The sequence below is a fragment of the Polyodon spathula genome, chromosome 13 (assembly GCF_017654505.1).
Source record: "Polyodon spathula isolate WHYD16114869_AA chromosome 13, ASM1765450v1, whole genome shotgun sequence".
NCBI classification, from domain to species: Eukaryota; Metazoa; Chordata; class Actinopteri; order Acipenseriformes; family Polyodontidae; genus Polyodon; species Polyodon spathula.
Window position 1 is genome coordinate 33,436,979 of NC_054546.1, and position 16,633 is coordinate 33,453,611.

Here is a 16,633-nt window from a genome sequence, read left to right on the forward strand (position 1 = left end):
TACAATTGACTGTTAAGCATGAGCAACAGGTGAGCAGAGTAACAATAATAATAATAATAATGTAAATGCACAGTATTCACATTAGAACAAGATTTGAAAGTTTAATATTACAGTGTAAAATTACCGGTTTTAAAGTTGGCCTTCGTAGTTGCATTAGAAGTAAAAGCTTATTAAAAATATACATTATTCCTGGGTGATGTAATACATACATAAGGAATGTAAAGAACAGAGTTTTCACATGTATATCCCATATTAAACAGGTTTGCAAGCAAATAGAGAAAAAAGGGACAAATCAGAACAACCAGACTAGCATATAGTGACTTCACAGGAATAACTTAATCCCCTTTTTTTTTTGCAACCACAAGGGTCTGGTTTTATAAATTGCAATCAGTAAACTTAATCTAGTTTAACTGCTGATTCCAATGATCTAATCCATTTTTACTATGCTGCCATTGGGATTAGCAATGGTACTAATGTTAGTCCAAGCAAGTGGATCAAACTCTTATCCCACTGGGCGCATGCACAGAATGTGCCAATCGATTACATTCGTGTAAATGGGACTGTTTTCTATATATTTCATAGCATAACATGAGCCCCTGGTGGGCAGAAAAGTCACAAAATCACTTATTCCTCTTTTAGTTAGCGTGAGTCATAACCATATTTCTACTTGACAAGTTCTGGCTTGTCCCATTACTTTATTCCAATCCATTCAGGTCATACTGGTAAAATTACATGATAAAATATCAAAGGTGTCACAGCAGGACAGATAGGTTCTGTCTTGTATCCAGTGAATAATTTTAATTAGTTAAATATTGTAGAAGTCCAGCATGTTGTTGTAATTTGACTGTAAACACCACTTAAAACACACAACCTTGTACGTACCATATATATTTAGACGTATATATATATATATATATATATATATACACATACAGGCATTCCTGGTAGGCAGCTACAAGAAACAGAACACAATCAACTGAATTACAGAATCTACTTTATTACAAAATTAAACAATCATAAATCGAGAAACATATAAAGCACAGACACACATATATAAATAATTCTCCCTCTGCACAGTTTATAGCATGCACACACACTGACTATGTATGTATACCCTGTTTAAAAATCAAAAGCAACCTCCATTTTCTAGTTTAATATTATTCATTTAAATAGTGGAAGTTTGAGGTTAGAGGCCGTATTTTAATTTTATTTCAACTTCGGGCAACAAAGCTTTGTAACTAGTGTTGAGTGAACCAAGGCTTACAAGACCATGTTGAAACCATATACTCTTGGTCCTTATTTCTTCCTGAGCTTGGTGATGTAAATAACCTCCTGTTTAGTTCTGACAGCAGCAGCACTTTAAAAGCAGGGGTCTCCAAGCCTGGTCCTGGAGGGCCAGTGTCCCTCCTGGTTTTTGTTCTAACTGTTCACTAAAATTAATTGGACCAATTAAGCTTCTAATAAGCACTTCACTGGTCCAATTAAGTCATTTAGGGTACAGTTCGAACAAAAACCAGGAAGGATACAAGCCCTCCAGGACCAGGATTGGAGACCCTTGCTTTAAGGGAATGTAAACAAACAGGGCAGCAAACAAGTATCCACATAAAAGCTAAGAATTGTGGAAGAACATAGTCAGTCAACAAGGAATCATTCAGCAGAAAACTGAAAACAAATGCAGGGCACTGTAGATATAAATTGTAAATACAAAAGCAATCAAGTTTTAAAAAATAGGCTTATGTTTAAAGGTTAAGCTGCTAGTGACAACCTGAATATAGGACCAGAATAAAACTCAAGTACCTAAACAAACTTAATGTAATACTAAGTTACTAGAAAGCACGCCTAGGCTAATTGTTGTAAGTGGGGAAACACTGACAGAATTACAGACTCAGTTTTCAAACTCCGATTATCCAAACACCTCCACTTTCCAAACAGCCACTTGTTAACCTCGAGTGCCGTGCGCTCCTGCCTTGTTATCACAGGAAATGCCCTAGCAGGCCAGTCATCGGGGTAAAGGGTTTGTATTATGTCTTCAGGTTTCTTGATAGGGAAAGTCATTAACATTTCAATTGTAATTTGATTATCAGAACACCCTCTAGCCCAAAGTAGTTTACTGTATTTTTTTTTTTTTTTTTTTTTTTTTTTTAATGGCGCAAACTGCATTATGTAAATATCTTGATAAATTCAGCTTTTTGTGCCCAATTTCTCAGGCAAATCCAGTCTTCCTCTTCCCATGTGAATTGATTTCATGAATTTTATTTTGGTGATGCAAAGTACTGAAAACTGTATTGCGAGACTGAGCATGCCTATCTGGGACAGCTACCAAGGCCTCAGACAAATCCAAATGTGCAAACATTGTATTAAATAAAAGCAATATAAAAGAAACAATGGGAAGAGAGAGTGCCTACTGGAAACACGATGTTGCTGCTCTGTGAGCTATTTGGGATCACTTCTAAATTAAAAAAAAAAAAAAAAAAAAAAAAAAAAACACACACAACACTTAAGATCTTCACTGCTGCCTGTACAATGGTCACCACTGGTCCATATTCATGCAGAGAGTTGTGCCTCACTATCTTGTATATGATGCACTCAACACACCCCAGCACTGGACCTTTAGCCCGATAGGCATTCCCCTCATTTGTCCCAATTTACAGTGGGGACTCTACTCAAGTTAAAACTGTTGTAACCCCAAGTTCCTATTCATTCTGAAGATCACAAAGTCATAATTAGTGGGAACCCACAACTCCATGGTGTATTTGGTTTGACGCTTTTCTCAATTCTCATTGGATCATTAGTTTTTATTTCTATGGCGACCCCAAATACGAGTGCTCCCAGAATGCCCCTTCCCTCAAAATCATGCCGCATGAACTGCTGCCTTATCTCAAGCACTTCCAGAAGCCCTTCTGTTGTGCTGTGTTAAAGGGCTCCCACATTCCCTCAATCTACTCCAGACATGCTGCACACATACTGGTTCTTCCTGCAGTTCTTTATCTCAATCCCACTTGTAGATCTTCACCATCTTCTCCGTGAGCAAGGCCAGGTAGCTGTTCTGGTTCACCTCGAAGGGGCTGATGTCCAGTACTGGCTGGTCAGCCTGCAGTTTCTGAATCAGAGAACCACGACCGGCATCCCACAGCTGCCAAGACATCACAGGTAAGGATTTACAGAACAGTACCATACAGACGAATTTACTGTATACTCTCGCCAAGCCCAGCCCAATAAACAGCTTAGCCCAAGATCACCGGCCTCTCTCTCAGTCCCTCAGCCCAAAGATTAAACTACAGAGTACCTCCCAGTCCCTTAGCCCATAGACTAGAATACACAATCTCCCTTTCAGTCACCTGGAGCAAAGACTAGACACAGCCTACCAGTTGTAAGCTCTAACCATCCAGGACACTGCCTGCCTAACACTCACAACCACCAGTTCACAATGGCTCCCTGTCAGTCCATCAGCTCTAACCTCAAGGCCCTACACCACCCTCCCTTCAGTCAAAAGGGCTCTTACCATAGCAGAGCTGGAAGCCTCGTCTCCTGCACACACCAGCATGGCCCCGTCGCGTGCCGGGCTCTCAAACACAGCGTTTTTGGTGAGCAGCTTGCAGGAGGAGCCGGCGCTGAAGGACTGGATGGGGTGGCAGGTACACGGAGGGTCCTCAGACGAGTCTATCTGGCGCCCCCTGCTGAGCTCCATCAGTACACATCGCAGAGAGGGGTTTGACTTGCCTTGGGGAAAAAGAAAGGGGCAAGTATTAAAGATAGAAAGAAAACAATGCATGAAAGTATTAACAGCTAAAACAACATGTCTTGGACCGTCCCAGCAGTGTTAACAAGGGATGAGCCTTAATGGGCAGAATAGTGTTCTGAAACCAGTACACCAACCAACACCTTCAGCTGTTTGATAGGTCTCTTTTGGGATCTTGCAGATACCAAAATGCCCTAATTCTAGAATGATTTTTTTTCTTGTTTGACCAATGTCTCAAAGTAACTGGATACCCAGAAGACAATAAAAACATTTTTTAATAAAAACATAATTTAGAAGCTTTAGGACAAAAGCAACTGTCATTAGATCAGTATCACTCTCAAAACCAGATCAGAACTCATACAAAAGGGGGTCACATGACATGGATACCCTAAAAACGTGTGCCTAGGAAAATTCATACCTAGTTGTGTTACAATTATAGGAGTAAGTGTGGCATGTGCAAGAAGGATATCATTTTTAATGGCTAAGCAGTTTTCTAGGATGCATTGAACAATTGAAACTTAAATGAAATTTCAATAATTTAGAATTGTGCTGAGGCCTTGTACAATTTTGCATCTTGGTATCCAATTAGAATAGTCAAGCATACTCCCAGTTTCACCCCAGAAATGACAATTTATGAAAGCAGAAAATAGTAGCGGGATATTTATTTATTTTTTATATAAAAGCCAGGGGCTGCTAGCCTTAGAAATAATTTTTGTTGTTCAATCTATAATTTTGGTAATTGAAAAACACATGGCATTTAGAAATTAACAACCCAATATAAAATACTTCACTGATTTTAAAATTGGGAATTCTCTTTATTCTGGATTATTTTAAAAGGTGGAATTTCAAGCTGTGTTGGTAAAGAACCTGTGCCCACCGTTCCTTAATCCCAGACTAAAAAGCAAGCAAGGCAACATTTGCACAGCTGTTTCTGAAGGACCCCTAAACTGGTTACTAAGCAACCTGGCTCAGAGCTTTTAGTATGTCAGTTAGAAAGCCACAATAAAAAAAACTGTTTATTGGCATCTCTGTCCCCCTGTAGAAATCCATTGCTTTAGCATCCCTCTGGGCTGGGAGGGCTTCGCTCTCTTACTCACCTGGCCTGTAGGTAACGAGACAGTGCCGGCTGGCTGGTTCCACCTGGATGTCTGTGCAGCCACCCGTCTCCAGCGGGAGGAGGTGGGCTCTGTAAGTCGTCCCATCCTTCCGCTCCCAGAAGCTGCCCCCCTCCAGGGTCCCAGCAATCAACCCCCCACAGGGGAAAGCAGCAGAGGCGGCGCGAGGGAGATAGGACAGGGAGGCCACCGGGCACCTAGGAACAGACAAGAAACGGAGTACATAAGCAATATCTGCACTCAATTCAACTGTGATCTTTTGTGTCTAAATTTTCATAACCATGGTTTCTACCCCCCATTGTCACACTCACCCTGAAGACCACTATCCTGACACCGCTACAGATTTTGTTATAGTTTACATTCTGTGTAGCAGTAAAGATCCTATTTGACTGTAAATATAGCATTCTAAAAAAGGAGTGCAAGGCTCACATGGGATCATTTTTATGCTCATTAAATCCCTGAATAGATTGAATTGGTCTACAATACAATTGCAAGACCTTGTAAAAATACACTACTTCCTGCTGATCATTGACAGTCCTCTCGCTTCCACTAGTATTAGTTATCACTCCATTCACTTCTCCCGCACAGTTCCTCCCTTCCACCCCCCTGTGGTTACCTGGACCCAAGCGGAGCGAGCTCTTGCACATATGTGCTGGTGTCCCGTGTGTCGTATACCAGGATAGAGCCGCTGTTCAGCCCAGCGTAGAAGTAATTGGGATCATCCAGACACCAGCAGCAGCTCCACACGGGACGGCCCGTGTTGTAGGTCTGCACCACCGTGTTGGTCAGGAGGCTGGGAAGACAAGAGGAAAGAGAAGAGTCACATCTTGTACTGTCACAGGCAACATCCAGAACTATTAAAACACTCAAATACTAAAAGAAATTCAATGAGAAACGCTTTGTCATTCCCACAGGCATGCCAACCTGCACACATCCGAGCTTGTGCAGTATTTAGAGAGCCAGACTTGTAAACAGCGCCATTCTTTTCTAAGTGCAATAACCCAAAGCCTTTGGCAACTCCCATTAAGAACCTTTGTGCATTACATATTTTATATTTTGAAACTGGGTTTTTCAAAATGCGATCAGGATAACTTTGATCCAGATTTCGACTGTGTAATCCAATCCACTTTTAACTTAGACCAAACCTTGCAGTTTTTCAAAATTTCATAAAAACATTAGAATTATCCAAAATATCGGGATCATTATTAGTCTAGATAATATATATTCTAATTGGATTGGACATATAGTGTACATTTTAAAAAAGGCTTGGGGGTTGTATTGCGATTGACTGATTTGACCATGTAGGTTTCACTGTACCTGGTCAGTTTGACGGTGCTGTCCAGCGCTGCAGAGAGCATTAGACTGTCTGCCTGGTTGTTGAAGGCCAGGCCACGGATCTGCTTGGCGTGGATTGGTACGTACTGACACGCCTTCATGCTGACTGCACTGATCTTCTTAACACCGCAACCTGAGACACACAGGCACATTCCTATAAAAACTACAGAACACTGTGACAGTTTAGGCTGTTTAATATCACAGTTCATTCTGGTACTTGTAGTTCTGCAGTGTTAAGCAAAAGGTACCAGAATGCATTTCTACTCTGACTAAAACAACTCAACTGCCCTTGGAAACATAACGCCCTAGTCACCTTAGAGGAATAAATCAACCAAGGCTACAGTAACCATTTTAGGCAGCCCTTTGCTTAGTTTCTTTACTGGCATTGAAACAATCAAAAGTTCAAAAGTTCACTTCAAGTTAAAGCCCAATCTCAGACATTACTGTATTTTTATACTACTGCTATGGCCACAAGTTTTGCATCACCCTGTAGAAAACGCATTTTGTTGAATAAAGTCAACTGAAATCTGCTGAACAACCTATTGAATTACAACATGCTTTCTAACATTAAATACTGTACTGTTATTATGGCTTCCAGTAGACACTTGCTATATAATTTTGTAGTTTCTTTCACTATATGATGTTAAATAAAAGATCTAAATCATGTTCCTATAGTTGTTTTTTTTTGTCTCAACCTGAAGATCATAGGTGAAGTAAACCTTTGGATATAGCTGTAGGTCTTAATCAATAACCATATTACTGTCTGAATTAATAGCTTAACTGAACACCTTGCTTCAATTAAATAATCAATGACCTAATTTGAACAAACCTCTGGATTTCTGATTTCATTAACCCTTAGCGGTCCATTTATTCAGCACTTCTCAGGTCCAATTTATTTTCACACGTTGTGTTTATTTTACATGTGCCGTTTAAAATATTCCCCCCCCCCCCCCCCAAGAGTAAAACAGATTTAAAAGGCATTGAATCGCAAAAGGACACTCAGTACTGTAACTACAGCCAAAACCCACCCCTTGTTCGCTGTATTTTTCACATACCTCTTTATAGACATGCATACTGATAAATCCTCTCCTGATCACTCGTTTTATCACCAAACTCCTCAATAATGAGATCCAAGTCATTTTATTACTATAACATCTCAAAAAGCTTTGCAAATATTCACTGAGCGCTGAATGCAGAAGCAACTATCTCCTTTGCTTATGCCTGTGTTATCTCTGTGGTGCATGGGGCTATCAGATACGGCCATTTTTTTTCGGCTAGAGACCTGTGCTTTACGTCTTTGTGATGACGTCGGACAGGGTCCAACATCGGACTGGATAGGGAAAATTGTAATGTCGGACCTGGTCCGACATAGGACCGTAAGGGGTTAATAAAACCGTGGACTGGAATAAAGAGAGCGAGAAGTGACTCCCATGACTTTGAGGACTATGTTATGTAAAGCTGGTTGCAGTGGTTTTTTGTGGAGGGCTGCAGTAACTTTGCCATGCTGCAGTAACTCTTTGCTACTCACCTGGTACCAGTGTTGCTTGTGGGGAGGGTTGGGAGGCCAGCAGGCAGCTGAGAGGCTCGCAGTAGGAAAGCACGCGGCAGTTCCCTGTCTGAGACACCATCACAGCCTTGTTGAAAGTGTAGCGGCCCCCCTGGGCCTGGCTGGTGCCCTGCGAGAGGGTGGTGCGGGAGCCATTCGATTGAGAGGAACTACAGCCTTGCTGGGACATCAACACCTTCAACTCCTGAAACACAGTGGACAACAGAAGAGAAGATGACGAAAGGAGGAGCAAATCAGGGAGCAGTTTTCAGAATGGAGCGAGAGGTAATGTGCGTAGCGAGGGAGTCATTGGTACCTGCAGTTGCTTGCGCAGTCGCCCGCACTCGTCTGTCAGCACCTGGAGCTGCAGCCTGCACTGTGCCGACTCCAGCTCAGACTTCCTCCGCAGGGCTTGCTCGCGCTCCAGAAGGCTGCGGGAGGAGAGGAGCACCAGTTAATTCACAGCAGCTCACAACTTCATGCAGTAAGAATTATCCACAGGCCCCGAGTATATACAAACACCACAGAATATTGCAATTATAAACCACGCTCAGTCCTGTACCTTTTCATCCTCTCCTGCTCATTGGTATCGAGGGCCTTCAACGTGCGAGCGTACAACACCACAACATCCGTGCGCTTCGCCTTCTTATTGCACTGTGGGGAGACGCACTCAGCTGGTTAGTGCTACAGCATTAGCATGCTCAGAGAAACAATCAAAAACAGAGTCCGTCACATGGGTTGTCTTATATCAAATTCCACTGCATAATTAATTGATCAGTCATCTGAACGACTTCCCTTTACACAAGTGGATGTAATGCTGCTAAATGTATTAGTGATGATGGAAACCTATGGCAATTATTTATTTTTTTAATTATATCAATTATTTGCATATAAAGCAAAAGTGAAGTCATTTTCCATTGCTCAAATGATCAATCAACATGGTCCACAGACAGAGGGTGTACTTGGGGGACTGCAGAAAATCTGTTTCATAAAGGTCTTTTTAAAATGTACAGCAATGGCACAGCATTTTAAACGTGAAATACTTACTATAGTCTTGCAAATAGTATATTGTTGCTACTTGAAGCCCTTCTCTTCAGGAAGATTGCTGGCAATTTCTCGCTCCGATGATTACCGTAAATACTTGGACAGTGCTATTTTCCATTTCCGTAGGGTTGCTGGTAATCCGGGAAGCAATATTGCTATTAAAAGCTGGCATACCTTGCAGCAGTGACTAACCTGCGGACACTTGCCCCCCTGCCCCCGGAGCCAGCGGTCGATGCAGGTGAACCCGAAGAGATGCCCACAGCGCAGGGTGGAGAGGCGGTGCTCCCCTGCATTGGTCCAGGGTTCGAAACAGATAGGACAGGTATCTCCCTCTTCCTCCCCAGGACCATTGGGGGGTGCTATGGAAGCAGTGGACACCTCTTTCGGCCCAGAAATTTTCACTGGAGAGCTTGACTGGACAGAAAGAGGGACAGAGATAAAAACCCAATAAAACAAAAGCTATCATTGTATGTTCAGCAGCCATGTATCTCGAAATGTATGAGATTATCTCCACTTTCTCAAAGAGATGTCAACTAAGTGGTAATTTATACTGATATTTAAAACTACACATTTTGCAAATAAAAGGCCACATTGTCCCCAGGGTCACAGTTTAATGGTAATGGCACCTCTTACTGAATATCTTGTTAACATGAAGCAGATATTTAACAAAATGAATGGAAGAAATATATAACCAGGCCTCCTTACCTCCGAGTCTTGGAGAGGACCTTCTACATCCCTCTGCACAGACCCTACAGTCTCAGCACGGCCCTCTGCTGGCACTGCAAGACCTGCACACACACAAATCCATTTACAGGTGAAGCCAAGTCTTTTACCCACACCGTAATCTGGGGCTATTTTGGACGTCGTTAAACGTTGGACAGAAATTAAAGTTATTTTTTGCAATTAAAACAGTACATTTTAAACAAACTATGGACTATTTTAAAACCCTGGTGCTTAGCTTTCTAATGAGTTTAGTTTTATTTTATTCTTGGGTTTCCCTACTTTCTTTGTATGATTTGCGCAAGGAGTGAAAATTTCAGACTAGGAAATCCTCTGATCTGAAAGGGATTAGATTGCAGAGACGGTAGAAATGGTTCGAACATATAAAAGAAAAAAGCTACCATGGTTACACGGAAATTGCCGAAGAGCTGCTGTCTGTGAAACTTAAAATATTTGTTTGCAGGTTAACATTACTTAGTTTATGTTTGTTCTCTACAGCATTTTGAGTAATGAAAGCAAAAAAAGCAGTTCAGGGGTTTAAAGTTCTCCTGTGGACAAACTCCACTATTTTTAGTTTTTAAAAAAATAAACTTCTCAGGTGTCCAGTGTTGAAATGAGGAAAGGTTTAAAGGGGTGTCCAAAGACTCCACAAAGCCCTGGAACATCGGACAAACTTTAAATAGAAAAAAGGGTCTAAGTCACATGTTACAAAAATGTTTCAACACTATTACATAGGTATTCCTGTAAATATATCACAAACTTAGTTCCAAAAAATGATTTATAAAAGAAACTACTACAAAAAAAAGTGTCTCAAAACTGTCCAAAATAGCCCCAGATTACGGCAGTAATATGCAAGGGGAGTATTAAGATTCAAGTTTGCCATGGAAAACATATTCCTAATGCATCGGTATTTAAAGTTTCAATAAAATGGATGATTTTTTTTTAATGTACAATGTTTTGTTGGGGGCAGTGCTTGTCTAAATAGCAGAACCGTTTGAAAAATCAGCGTGATTGAAAAGCATGTTACCCCTACACAGTTCCATGTATAAAAATGACAAACGTCACCGCATTTAACTACCGTTGATGCCAGGGAAAACAGCTGAACAATCCTGTTTCAGTACCAGGGCTAGTTTAGGTATATTACTGGAATGAACAGGAGCCCTGATAAACCTATTTTGAACTGCAGCATGAACACATTTTCAGGTTTATTAATAGTTGTTCATGTGGCTAGGGACGATTCATTTATCAGCAAACTACTGGCTCCTGATTTAAATAATATAGTTAAGTGAAGGCATTTTAGAAACCCAGGACTGGGTGCAGGTTTCAAGCCTCGCTCTGCAAGTTAGAAAGCAGACAGTGAAGAGCTGGTACCTGTGGTGAGAGAGACAGCGGGCACGACGGGGGCTGCAGGCGCTGCAGCCTCCTCCAGGTCAGTCAGGCTCTCCTCAGAGTCACTCTGCTCCGTGGTGTTCCCTGAACCCGGGTCAGTGACACTCACTGTGGCAGAGTCCCCCACAATGTGCACCAGTGAGCCGGTGTAAGGCAGCTGCACAGTCTGGCTGCGGCTTGGCTGGAAGATGCTGTCCATCGCGGAGGCCTGCCTGTGCCACAGAACAGAACTGTTTATTAGCAGTCAAAAGTATTTGGTCTTATCGTACCTCAATGAGGGCTGTTCGAGTCCATTTCATTCCCTAAACATTCATTAAACACATTTAAAACATTTAGACTGGGAATTTTCCTCAAAAAACAATCCTCCCTCAGTCACACCATCATAATGTATCAATCTGATTGTACCACTGAATCACAGAGAAATGAGAAATTATGATGCAGGGCTCCAGACTATGACTTAAATGGTTACAAATGCAAAATCAAAAAAACAATGACAGCTGTTTTTTAGGAGTTAGGCTCAAATATCCTGCATCTCCCTTTAAACACAAGTGCCAATATTTATGAATGCAACAGGACATTTGTCTGTGCAAAAAATGCATATCACATGTTTTAATGAATTGAAGTGCGAGAAGGACTAACAACTTGATTGAATAAAAACGCCTGTAAGTGCAGAGAGCTGCTGTATTAACACCAGCAGAATACGGGAACCCCAGTATCTTGCAAAAAGTTGAGATGGTGACCAAACATGCGAGTAGTGGTGTGTAAAAAAGTAGTTTAAAATGAACAGTTGCATTTAAGAAACTTAGAACAAGAACAGCAACAAATAAAAAGAAATTAAGGTTTGTGTAGTGCAAACGTGCCATTAACAAAATGGCCTGGACACTTAAAGAAAATAATTAAAGGGCTGTAATGCAGCAAAAAAGCGCAAGAATTAAACAAACAGGGAAGTGAAAAGATTACCGTACCAAGCTGAGAAAAGCTATCAACTCCAAAAAAACAACGTTATCTTTCACAAGTCAAATCGTACAGTGCCCAAATAGTTTTGAGTCAACACAAATGGATTTTTCTCATCTGTTTCGTCTTGCATTCCAGATATAATAGATTTAATTACATTGTTTACAGTCTGGAGTTTAAGTATGATTTAATTGCACAAGATTCAATAGTTAGATGAAGAGCTGATAATCTCTCTTCAGCCAAAGTAGCAGGCACAGTAACCCAGAGCAGTTACCATTCTGTAAAACGGTATGTAGCATGAGCTTTGTACTAAAGCAGGGCCAGCTGTTGCAGGGAAAGCAAAGTTTATTTGTCAAATTGATCATTTAAAAAATGTGAAAGCAGAACACACAAGAATACTTGGGACTGTAATTAGGAAGTGTACTATGTACTGCAGCTTACTTGATTGCAGTAAACCAAAAAAAAAAAAAACAGCATTTACTAAATTTAGCTTTCAGATTGTGCTAATGAAAATGTATGACAACGTGCTTGCTGGGGTGTTTTTAAGATGTAGATATAGCAGAACAAACTCACTGAAATTTAAAACGTATTTTTACTGAAAAATAAACAGTATGTAAATCATAAGAGCTGCCCGTGTTACATGCTGTCAGATCAGGACTTCACCAACACTGAGCATGCGAGCTGCAGCATGCTATTCCCACATTACAACTAGGGGTGAGACCGAATAGTCGAACATTCGACTATTCGATAACGATGGCACTTATCGACAAGTGAATCCAACATTCGAAAGTTTAAAAAAAAAAAAAAAGTATATATTTATTTTATTTTAACCTTTTGTGGTCCATTCATGCATGTCAGGTCCAAAATATTTTCAAATGCACTGTTTATTTTACACATGCTGTTTAAAGTATTTTTTTTCAGAGTAAAACAGGTTCAAAAGGCATTGAACTGCAAAAAAACTCAGTACTGTATCTACAGCCAAGGAAGCTTTGTGAACTGTGAGCCTGTAATCAACACTCAGTGACTCAGAACTTTACCTGGCACTTCCTGCTGTGAGGGGCCACCTGGACCTTGCAGAGGTGCGAGTAGCCTGGCTTTGCGCCCGCGTCGCCCGCCTCCTCCTGGTTACAGCCCCCTGTCGTGCTGGCTCGACCTCAGAGCTGGTACCCCCCTGCAGCAGCCCCCTCAGAATGGGCACGGGCCACTCCTCTTCCTCTATGTCACTCTCCGATTCAGGAATGATTATCGGGAACACACCGCTCAAGCCACCCTGCTCCACTTGGTGTGACACCGTCTCTGTTCCCCCCAGCTGCAGGTCTATCTCCATCTCTTCCATTGTAGCAACTAAGGATAAACACAAAAACAAGGAGTCTTTAACCCTTTCAGTCCTGGCGGGACCTATGCATCACAACTGCTGCTCTCACTTCCAATAGGACCTCGAGTTTCGTCTCCTCCGAAGGACAGATCACTAGGAGGTTAAGAGAGTTGCTCAGGGTCACACAGTCAGTGGCAGAGCTGGGATTAAACCTGGAACATCCTGGTAAAAAGCCAATTTCTCTGACCACTGGACCGTCAACATATATTTTCCAAAATATGTTTGCAAACCATGCCTTCCAGGAAGTCCACTGTCATTTAACCTTTGTATTTTCTTTTTGTTTTTAGGTATTTGTGTGCACATTTCAAACTGGCAGATCATACTTGCATTTAAGATGCCTATATTGATACATAGGCACAAAAAGTTGTAACTGCGTGATAATGGACCATTTATTGTTTATTGTTAACGCACATTAACAAATTGTATTGGGTCAAACAGAAAACGGTATCAAAGGGTGTGTTCACACTGGGTCCGTTTAGAGGGTTTGGTGTGCAGTGTGAACAACAAAGCCCGCCAGGTCCGTTTTGTCAAAGGCAACGAGTCTGGTTCGCTTGCAAAACGTCAGTGTCAACAGCTGCTCGACACTTTCCCTTTTCACATCGGGAACGAACTATACATGTTAACCTGACTCGAAATAAATATTTTCGCGCAGTTTAGCTCCTATTGGAAACAGGTAGAGAAAAAAAAAAAAAAAAAAAAAAAAAAAACTAAAAGTGCTGGCAAATACATTAGGGTGCCACATCTTGTGAAACCGTGCATTGTCAGAGTTCCAGCCTTAATTTGTTACCCCAGTCGGAATGACAATACATTGACTAGATGACAATATAAATAAAACACAGCTTTTAGGATCTACAATAAATCCACCCGATGTTTAACTTTTAAACTATTATTGTGTTATTATATACTGTTATTTGAACAGCTTCAGTGAAATATATTTAGTCTTTTCTTAAATGACTTTGTTTGATGCCGACAGTAGGAGAACCGTGCAGAATTGCGTAAACTGCATTCTCCTAGTGTAGGCATTGAATACTTATATTAATTAAATTAGCTTAGTGTCCCCCAGTGCTTTCTTCCACAGCAATATGTAATAACCTGATACCTGCTATATTAAAAACCGCAGCAATACATCAATAGCCGCAATCTTTCAGTACGCCTTGTAGATACTGTAAACATCCGGTTCACACACCAGATAAACGAACCAAGTTCACATGAAAACTGCATTGCGAATACAAACGTGCTGTCCGGAAAAAATGGAAAAGGGCCAAAAAACTGAACTTTAGTTCGCATCCAGATAAGTGTGAACAGCAAGCACATTGTTTCAGACAAAACGAACCAGACCGAGTCCGTTTCAAACGGCCCCAGTGTGATTGCAGACAAAGGAACACGATTAAAAATGATATTTTAAATGCACGGCCTATAACATATTGTGCTAGACCTTTGTTTATTATCACGGGTCTGACTGCCCGAAAGAGACAGACATGAGAAATGTACGCAATAAAGTTTTCAGATGCACTAATCGTTAAATGCAGCCATCTCTGCAAAACACTTTCAAGACTTTCAAGCGTAGCCGACTAAATTAGTCCCCTTCACAGTACTAAATGAACCCCGCTGAACAGGATCCTCACGATACTGATTGGACAGGCTGCGATCATGATCTTGTTTAGTTTGATTTAGCAGACGATCCACCGGTGAGGATTAACTTCAGATCCGATGCAATCGGGATTATCAAGTGTACTAATTTAGTTCAATCAAGTGGACTAAACCTGCTTAATCCGCCAGTTATAGACACTAAGTGGACTAAGTGCAGTACGCTGCAATTGACCCAGTATGTTTTGAAAAGGAAAACAAAATTAAACGCTTAAAGAAAAAAAGTTAACCAAACCCCTTGAAACCAATTAGGGTTAGCATCTTTAAAATTACCTCGCGATAATATTTACACAAGTATCGTAGAACAAAAATGTAAACCAATCAACCTGCCACCTGTCTCACTCAAACGATTATCTCAAAGAAAATCTCGTGAAAAGCGTCTCGGTCCACACAAACATTACGGTTGTAGCATGCACTTAAAAACAACACGACGATAACAAACAGCTCAGTCTTCCCGTTTCTCAGGCTTTTACCGCCGAAGTCTGAGCTACGCAAGCCCGGGGATCCTCTTCTGCAAGGAGAGGCCCGTGCAGGATTGTGGTAGAGAGAAAAATCTATACATACTGGAATCAAAATGGATTTTTTTTGTACCAGTAACAGCGATATTTACTGTTTGTTGATGTTACCAGAACAAAACCACAAATAATAATATTTAAAGCAGTGAATAAAGTTTATACTCACTTTGTCTAAAGCAGTGTTTTGGCTGAAAACACTCACGATCGCGTTTTAACACGTTGTCTCTGACAAACAATTACAGTGTGTATTTTCATTATTCTTTTTTTTTTTTTTTTTTCCTTCGTGCGATTGTTGTTATTTTTTAATCTCTTCCGAAGAGCCCGATCGGTGGTTCGATTCCAGAGCGCTCGGTTTTACTGATTTCAACCGAATCTCCCCGCCAGCCCAAAGACCCCGCCCCTTCGGTGCTGCTCATTTCTTTTGGAAGGAACTTTTTAATGCCCCGCCCTTCCTAATATATTGCAAATTGTTATTGGCTTACCGTCCAATCCCTGCCAAGCAAAGCAGTTCTTGGTCAAAGCTGTGGTATTGTTTGCGCTGTTGCATGTAGGTTACGTACTGTTTCTAATAATAATAATACGATATATATTTATGCATACGGGATACTATGCTGAATCAGTATGAGTAGATAATATAGCTACAGGGAAAACAAAATGATTTAATATAAGTTGTATTCCCTGTTATTTAATAGAGTGGCTGCATTAAATGTTATTTAATATTCAAGCGCCCATGTATACATCTGTATACGTAACCTTTCAGGTGCATAAGACAGTACAACAGTATGCCAGACTTACATTATTTATAATGTATTTATTTATTTATTAAATTACCTTATCCAGAGCAACTTAGTTGTTACAAAATATCACAATACAAAATATCACATTACACCATTTCACACTACAGATAAGAGCAGTTATAAAGTACAATAAAATCTGTAGATAGTAAGATCAAATACCAATAAGAGCAAAAGACAGCTAATCTGCCATTGGATGAGAAGTGAAGGGGACAAGAGGGGTTGTAGGGAGAAACAGTCCGAAGATAGGAGTGAGTAGAAAGGTTGAGACGACGATAGGCAAGTTGAAGAGTTTTGAATTGCGACGATAGGGAGCCAGTGGAGGGAGCAGAGCAGTGGTATAGCATGGGAGAAACGAGGAAGGGAAAAGGCATGCAGCAGAGTTTTGGATGAGCTAGAGCAGACAGACAGCAGAGGCAGGGAGGCCGACCAGGAGAAAGTTGCAGTAGTCAAGGCGGGA

At 41.0% G+C, this 16,633-nt stretch overlaps 1 protein-coding gene across 1 annotated transcript; it reads right to left on the reverse strand.

Annotated features, from left to right (window-relative positions):
• Positions 1-938: 938 nt before the first annotated feature.
• On the reverse strand, positions 939-15,806 carry LOC121325948 (E3 ubiquitin-protein ligase RFWD3-like). The gene is made up of 13 exons (XM_041269036.1): positions 15,546-15,806; positions 12,880-13,186; positions 10,871-11,100; positions 9,485-9,567; positions 8,972-9,193; positions 8,298-8,389; positions 8,052-8,166; positions 7,718-7,940; positions 6,172-6,322; positions 5,471-5,647; positions 4,837-5,051; positions 3,503-3,720; positions 939-3,133 (listed from the first exon to the last, which is right to left on the reverse strand). The coding sequence occupies exons 2-13, from the start codon at positions 13,176-13,178 to the stop codon at positions 2,990-2,992; spliced, it is 2,169 nt and encodes a 722-aa protein (XP_041124970.1). The 5' UTR covers positions 13,179-13,186; positions 15,546-15,806; the 3' UTR covers positions 939-2,989.
• Between the last annotated feature and the right edge of the window lie 827 nt (positions 15,807-16,633).

Coding starts and splice junctions, on each gene's coding strand:
- LOC121325948 (XM_041269036.1), bottom strand. CDS start 13,178: ATGGAAGAGATGGAGATAGACCTGCAGCTGGGGGGAACAGAGACGGTG. Junction 8,167..8,297: donor GAGCAGGAGAGGATGAAAAG/GTACAGGACTGA, acceptor CTCCTCCCGCAG/CCTTCTGGAGCGCGAGCAAG. Junction 5,052..5,470: donor CTCGCTCCGCTTGGGTCCAG/GTAACCACAGGG, acceptor GTCTGTTCCTAG/GTGCCCGGTGGCCTCCCTGT.